This window comes from Andrographis paniculata, unplaced genomic scaffold (assembly GCF_009805555.1).
Source record: "Andrographis paniculata isolate CXL003 unplaced genomic scaffold, ASM980555v1 Contig60END, whole genome shotgun sequence".
NCBI lineage: Eukaryota > Viridiplantae > Streptophyta > Magnoliopsida > Lamiales > Acanthaceae > Andrographis > Andrographis paniculata.
Window position 1 is genome coordinate 5,686,435 of NW_026137596.1, and position 8,655 is coordinate 5,695,089.

Genomic DNA, 8,655 nt, shown 5'->3' on the forward strand with positions numbered 1-8,655 from the left:
TTCTCTTCGTCCGATTCTAAAGATCTTATTTATTTTTTGCGTGTTGATATTTAAATATTAATTATTATATCAAACGTATACAAATTAAGAAAAAAATACAAAAATACTTCAATTAGTGTTTTATAATACTAATAAAAGAATATTTGTACAAAATATTATACAAAATTAAATATAATGACGCAAAGGGTAAATGTAACGATGCCGATGGAAGAAGTATTATTTTAGGTAAGACAAGACAAGAACTCATAACTCAACAATTATTAATGTTAAACGAATTCAAATGCAAACATTAATTTAATCTCTAAATGAACATTAACAAAAAGCCATTAAATATTTGTATATAAACTACATTTTTTAAATAAAATATTATATTTAAATTACTAATAAAAAAAGCATACCCTTATTGACAAATGTGGCAAATGTATTATTATTACTTCCTCCGTCCATGTAATATGGGTGTATTACTGTAGACACGAGAATTTAAGTAAAGTATAATTAGTAAGATATTAAGAAGTGTATTAGTAAAAATAATTATTGTTCAGAAGAATAATTATAGATTAAGATTAAGATAAGTAAATAGTTTAATTAAAATTAAAAAAATTATAAAATTTAAAATTTAAAATGTGATTAAAGTGCATAATTATATTTTAAAAAATAGAAAAGACAAGTTAGATGGGACAGACGAAAATAAAAAATAGAGACAAATTATGTGGGACGGAAGGAATATTAATTTATAATTAGTTTTACTTATATTTAAATTTTTATCTAAGTTGACAAATTGTGTGGGAATTGTACACATGACCAATTAATTGTATTTTATCATTATCTAAGGTCTTTTTTTCATAATATTTGTATTTTCATGTTATGCAATTTATAATAATTAAAAAATTGCTCAAAGATTGTCAATTTATTTGGTTATAATTTGAAATTGATTTAGAACGAATTGATTTCAGTATTTATTTAAATAATATTATATTAAATTATTATTTTATATTTTTATTTTTAAAGTACAAATAAGAAAAGTCTCGACTCAAATAAGAAAGATCTCGACTTTTTTTTACGATACGTTCTTTTAAGAAAGTAAATTATTATTATACTAAAAATACAACATACCTATTATTTTCAATATACTCACCCGAAATATCAAATCTAGAAACTTCAGTCGTTTGTTTGTTTGTTTGTTTATATTATATTTTTATTTTTTTACTATTTAAAAAATTATTATATTGAATTATTATTTTATATTTTTATTTTTAAAATACAAATATTAGAAAAAAAAATGTAATAACAAAAGAAAATAAATTCATTAGTTTTTATTTCATTCCCCATAAAAATTATAATTATATTTCATACATATATATATATATAATCACTAATTCAAATATACAAACAAACACACTCACTCAACAGACATGTATATATATATATAAAGAGATAGTAGTTATACATTGCTTAATAAATTTCTTGAGGACATCGAAATCCTACTCAACACTTTTTGTATCTATAGTTTTTACAGAAAATCAAACCCTTCATATATATATATATATATATATTGCGGCGGCGGCGCAAGAACACAGACGAGAGAAAATTGCTTCCATGTTCTCTGATGGCTGAAGAATGCGAAGCGTGACCGAGAATTGTGCTTTCATCGTTTGTTTCGAAATTTGGGATATTCATTCTGCGCGGATTTTGTGAATGTATGTGATGTTTTCCTTTTTCCTTTTACTTTTTTGCTGTTCCTGTTCCTGTTCCAGTTCCTATTCCTATTGCAGTTCCTTTTGCTTTCCCTCTGGTTTCCTTTATTTTTTTCGCTTCGCTCGTGATCATGCACTGAGGAGTTTGTTTCGTTTAAATAGCTAGCTTCGCGTGTTGGTGATTGTGTATTTTGGGGATTATGGATTACCGGATGATGGATGTGGAGTCGCTCAAACAGTTGATGCTCGTTCGCATTGGAGAACTCGAGCAAAAGGTAATTATCTACTTGATTCCTTAGATTTCTTTATATTATTACTGTAAATGTTTTGTTTCGTGCCCTACCCCCACCCCCACCCCCCGCTTTTTTATTTATTTTTTTCCATTTTTGCCTTTCTTTATGAACCGACCTTCAATTGCTAATTTTATATGGGAAGCAAAGAACGAATTGGCGAAACTATACCAAAAAGGAACATGAGCAATATTGACAAGTAATTAATGAGCAGTGAGTGTTCGATAACACACAAAAATCTATCTATATATATATATATATATGTATGTATGTATTGTACTGTGTCCTAGGCCGGTTGTATAATTTTTTGAGATCTGAAGGCATTCTTGAATTGATTGAATGTGCGGGTGGTAAAATGTTCCATTACATACATTTGCTTCCCCGGTTGCACTAACTCCTTGATGATATTCCAAAAAAACCTTTGTCATTTGTCACTAGCATGGTGTCTGTATTAACGAATGCATATGCATTTCTTTTGAATGTGTGAAAGTGAGTCTGTAAAATTTGAAATATAAGGCAGCATATTAATTTGTTGGCCTTTTCATGCATGTATGCATCAATAATTTTGTTTGCAGGTCCGGCCTTGGGCGAGGGCAAAGTGGGTACTCGCCTAGGGCCCAGTCCCGAGAGGCGGCCCATAATTGTTTTACGACTAATTAATATATATATATATATATCAGCAAAAGTTATTACATTTGTTATCTACTTCTCACATCATACTTTTAATTATCTTGCATATTATTATTTACATACAAGTCATGTAACAGAGGACCCTTATTTATCAATTCGCCCTCGCCCCGGCCTATAAAAAGTAAGGAATGGCCATGTTTGTATGTATTCAATTTTTCGTCAGCTTAATACATATGTAGGCTTTTTTCAATGCATCAGCCGCTTCGAATAAAACGAGTGAAGGCTTCTTTCATTTTTATTGCATTAATCGGTGCATGGCAATGAACATACAGCTAACCAGTTAAAATGTTTCCAGGGGTTGGTGGATCAACACTTTCGGAATTGCTATTCACTGAAGGAGGGCAATGGTATTAAGTTTTTTGTGGAGCTGATTCCAATATTTAAGGATGATGTTCAGAAAACAATCAACGATATGACAGATGCATTGTATGTTCTTCTCATGACTCTATTATACTCGTATTTATTGATATCAAATGGATTTCGATATTTGAATTTGCTGTTTTGTTCATTTCAAGGAATCAACCAGTTATGAACTTCAGGCAAATGTATTTGGACTTTATCAAGCTTAAAGGAAGTTCATCATGGTATTACTCTACTTTTTTGTCCTTTTTTCTTTTCTCTAAAAGCATTAAAGTGTTGATGTAGATTTATGATCTATATGCTATTCGGAACACGATGTGGAATTTATCCTTCAATGCATATCTAGTTTCAGTTTCATCTGAACTATATCCTTATTTACTTTGCAGGAGCTTCCATTATGTTAAAGAGAACAATATGCTCTGTTTTTCTTAAGACTTACCGTTGTCTCAATGTTATGCTTACATTTGTGCATTTCATTGCTTCCTTTGCAGCTTTGGTGCTTGTCGAGTCCGAGAGGCATGCGCTACTTTATATGAGGCTATTGAGAACAAATCCAAAGAGAGGTAAAAGCAGATACTTCCCTAGCTCTAAAATTTTCCCATTTTCTGCTCATTTATTTAATCTTCATATCGTAGTTTTGAGATCCTTTATAGAATTGACTCTTTGGGTTCATAAAGAGCCAAAATATTCATAAGTTCAAATCTAAGCATGTAGGGATGGAAAAAACCAGAGATGTGCAGCTATAGTCGCACACACACACACACACACAAAAGAAAAAGTGTTGAATAACCTTAAACATGTCATAGTTTGAGGTTCACATCCAACTGCTCGGTTTCACTTAATGCAGAAAGACAATTCAATCATTGCTGTTCTTTGCCCAAGTGTCTCGAAATTTGAAACCATATTGCATCTTAATAATATATATGCACAACATTATTGATTCTAAAAATCGAAAATGGTCATCCTATTAAGGACTTTCCAGTTTGAGTATATAATGCAGTTTTCAACTTATTCCTAGTCTGTGTTAAAATATATAGAACCATGAAATTTTAATAGTGTTAAGAGATGGAAATAGTAATCTAAGCAGAAAAGAATCTGTGGGAAGAAAAGGAAGTTATTGAAGGGAAGACATTTCTTAATATACTGAGAAAGGGTAAATGGAGGAGGAGAAGAAGAAAGACAAATATGAACTTACAACATTTGTGTATCGTAATCCTTCACACTGAATTTCATCACGACCTCGTGACTAATGGCTGCTTATATTCATTTAGATGTATCTGGGCTCTGGATGGTATAAAGCACGAGCAGAAGTATCTTGAGGACCATTTAGACATCATTGTCGAGGTGAGCAAACAATGTTCCCATTTTATTTGATTTTAATGTCTTTCTCAGTGGTTTTTTGTGCTTTAATGGTAATTATTTGTGATGCATTCCATGGTCTTGCAAATAATCCTATGCTGATTTTGGCAACGATATCAGAATCAGAATGTTAATATCATTGGCATTCCTCACTGTGGTGAACCTTCATATGTGTGAACTTTGAATGAAATTTGAAGACTCAATCTTGTTCAAATAGAAAGTTGAATTCAATACGATGATAACTCTTTTATAGCTGTTTGAATGAAATTTGAAGACTCAATCTTCTTTTATTATCGTTTTTTTTAATTAACTTTTGCTACGAAAAATGAAATTCCCTTCTAGATAGAATAGCTGGTGTGATGTAGCTCCATATTCATTCCCGGCCATTGTCCTCAGAGACGAAACTACACAGAGGCTAGGGGGCAGCTGACCCCCAACCCTTAAAATATAAGATTTTTTTAGTATAAGAAATAATAAAATTATGTATTTTTTTATTATTTTGCCCCCTATTTTTTTATTTTTTTATGTTACAGTGTTAAAAATAATAAAATTTTTGTAGTTTTGTTGATTTATACTTTTAGGTTTTAATTTTTTAGTAGAAATTGTTAAATTTTATTAAATTTTCTTAAATATTTTTCTAAAAATTTAATTTTTAGCTTTTTTTTTTTTTTTTATCCGGTTGCATTAGGAGGAAAAAAAAGATATTAAATAAAAAAAATGTAAATTGACATTTTGCTCCCCTAAGTTTTAAGGCTGGTTCCTTCACAGGTTACCCTTATCGGTTTATGTTACAGTTATAAACGACAGCAGTTTGCCAGTTACAATTAGCTAATTATATATTCATATGTTTTTCATAGATAGGAAACATTACATAGTATGTTTTGTACTCCATAGAAGAAAAGAAGCTCTTTTGGAGGCTCTATAACAGCTAAAGGAGTTCCTCCATGTCTTCTTAAGATACAAAAAAATGGTCTCTTTTTATTTATATAGAATTTATTGTTGTGTTCTACTTTTAACACATTTTGAGATTTTGGATTTTAGGCTACACCATGTTAATTTTGGCCTGATTCACATACTCCAATATACAATGGGACTAGAGTTAAAAACCATCTTATGGTGGTACCGAAACTAAATTTGATTTTTTAGTCGATTTGGTGACAAGTTATTTCATTATTTTACATATATATACTTCAATTTTACTGCATTATTCTTTTGTTGGTAAACTAAAGTGTGCTGCCCTAAAGTATTCTTTGTAATGATGCTGAGGAAAACTCATCCCTTCTATGCTTCTTATTACATTTGCATTTTTCTAATTTTCTTTCCATTCTCATTCTATGTATCAAACTGCAAATTTGATTTAATTTTTGGAGCTGTCTACTGTTACTGTTTTATTGAAGAATTAAATATTTGGTGCAGATTGAGAATGAAATCATCGCAAGGTCAGGCGGACAGAGGCGACAGATTTGAGAGTTTGTACTTGGATGGATCGATCATATATATATATATATATATATATATATATATGGTATTTGGCTTCTCATCTATCTCAGGGAATTTTATTATTATTAATTAGTAAGTACTATTTTGTTGAATTGATCTGAATTTAAGCAGTTGACTGATGATGAATAGACGACCATATTTAACAATAATTGTTTTTGCTATTTTTGTGGATCAACGTATATGCATGATTAGCTATGTTATGTTATGTTGTCCAATTCAGATTCAGAATATGATTTTATTTTCATTCCATTGAAACATGCATACATATATATATATATATGGTTAGGGTGCTGATTTGAAAAAAATCAGTACCATGATTTTTCAACTCAGCATATGTTATATATACAAACAACATACAATATTATTATATACAACATATGTCGTCTATAATAAGGGTATGTGTTGTTTTTTATGATAACAAATATGTTGTATAAGAGTATGTTATATACTAAAAATCAAGCGTGTTGTACGAGATTATAACATGTGTTGTTAGTTCATGTGATGTTAGAGCTGGCAATGAGTCAATTCGTGTCGGGTTGAATACTTTAAACGGATTAAATTACTTAACCCTAACCCAATCCGTTTATTATCGTGTCGGGTTCGTGTTGACCCGTTTATTATCGTGTCAGGTTCGGGTTGACTCGTGTTGACCCGCATACATAATTAAGTCGAATTTCTTGATTCAAATTAAATAATTTTTTGTTGTGTTGTTGTGTTATGTTAGTTTTTATTGATTTGAGCCTAAATTATGTTGAATTATTTAAAATTAAACTTAGTTTAAATTAATTTATGAGAAAATTAATAAATTATGATTATTTTACATACATAATAAATATTAATCAATATTAATATATTATAGTCGGGTTGTCGTGTCGGGTTCGAGTTGAGAGTCTCAACACTAACCCGACACGTTTATTATCGTGTCGGGTTCGTGTCAACCCGTATACATAATCGGGTTGAAATCTTATCGTGTCGGGTTCGTGTCAACCCGTATACATAATCGGGTTGAAATCTTTGACCCAAACCTAATTATTTCGTATCGGATTGTCGTGTCGGGTCAGTTTTTGTCAGCTATATGTGATGTATTTGTATTATATTAACATATACAATATATTATCTGTAATAATATTGTATGATATGCGCTGTTCAGCGCAGTGCTGAATTGAAAATTATAACACTGTAGCCCCCGCCTCGTGTATATATATATATATATATATATAATTATTGAGATGCATGGCCATGGGGTGCGTGATTGGTTGGTTATGTATGTCTTCATAAATTTTCAATATTTTATTTTTAATAGAAAATTATATATCTTATGCTTATCAAATATTTAGGTTTATTGAACTAAATATTAATTAAAATATTTACTTGTATTGTTTGTAGTAGGGTGTTGGTCGGGTTTTCAATTTCATTACCGACACCTACTAGGTACTACAAATCTTATGCAAAATCTGTACTTCTATATTTGTATTTAATTTTAAAATTTAATTATTATTATTATAAAATATTTTTTTATTTGTATTTAATTTAAACTCTATAGTTATATAATGTATTAATTATAACTTTTTTTTATTTTTTTAATTCTACAATTAACTATTTATTAAATACTATCACATCATTTTTATTTTTATTTTTTGTAATATTTTATGATTTTATTATTTTTTACTATAAAATTATTATAAAACTCATACCTCAAACAAATAAATTTAAGGAAATTCAACTTCAAAATCTATCAAACATTCACATTCAAAACTCAAACCTTACAAACAAACACAATATACTATCTAGTTGTGGTTTGAAATGAGACGATGATTTGAATTTTTTGTTTAAATAACATTTTTGATATGATATTTTATGAGGAGAATAGTATATTATTATTAAAAATTGTGTCGAATGAATAATATTGATTTTGGTTTTAAATGGTAAAAAAAAAAAAAGACAAAAATGTTGTTTAGATTAGATGAGTATTTTGTAGTAATAATTCTGTTCCAAATCAAAGGAGTCATTTTAAATTTTGTAGTAAATTAAAAAATAATAGTATATTATTATTCAGTGTGGAAATATGTAAAAAATTTTGATATTTTTTTCTTTTAGTAATTATATGTGTAATGATATGTTTGTAATTTAGGAAATAATACTTTGAAGTAAGATAAATAAAAATAATAAAAAAGTACTTTGAATGGAGATAGAAAAAAATATTATTTTAAAATATTTTTTTATTATTGAAAAGTGTAATATACAAACAAAATAACATGCATAGCCATGATATCTTACTACAATATTATAATAAGTCTTTGATATTTGGTAGTTGTTACTACGGTGCTGATTAATTCTAATATATTAGATTAAAAATTAATTGAATGGCTATTATGGTATCATTCAATTCGATAGATTATGATAAGGTAAAGAGATGATGTCGGAAAGTTATGAGATTTTATAATTGGAAAAGACCATATAGGGTGTGTTTGTTTATGGGATTTTCCCCAAAAATATATTATTCATCAAATTTTATTCTCTAAAAAATATCAAATTAAACATTTATTTTTCAATTTTTTTATATTATACTAAAAATTAATTTGACATTCAAAAGTTACATCATACAACTATTTCAATTCAAAATTTTTACTTAAAAAAATCTCAGCTCAAAATTCAAACCCCCAAAGAATGATAAGCAAGCAGTCGAGGATATGTTGAGGTATAAATAAAATAAGATTGTAAATTGATTTGAAAGAAAAATTGGATGTACAATTTGAAGTTCC

The 8,655-nt window shown here is 28.5% G+C and overlaps 1 protein-coding gene across 1 annotated transcript; it reads left to right on the forward strand.

The window, feature by feature from the left end:
• The first annotated feature begins 1,522 nt into the window (after nt 1–1,522).
• On the forward strand, nt 1,523–6,064 carry LOC127259977 (histidine-containing phosphotransfer protein 2-like). The gene is made up of 7 exons (XM_051287599.1): nt 1,523–1,697; nt 1,857–1,969; nt 2,970–3,100; nt 3,190–3,258; nt 3,526–3,597; nt 4,306–4,378; nt 5,810–6,064. The coding sequence occupies exons 2-7, from the start codon at nt 1,895–1,897 to the stop codon at nt 5,858–5,860; spliced, it is 471 nt and encodes a 156-aa protein (XP_051143556.1). The 5' UTR covers nt 1,523–1,697; nt 1,857–1,894; the 3' UTR covers nt 5,861–6,064.
• The last annotated feature ends 2,591 nt before the right edge of the window (nt 6,065–8,655 follow it).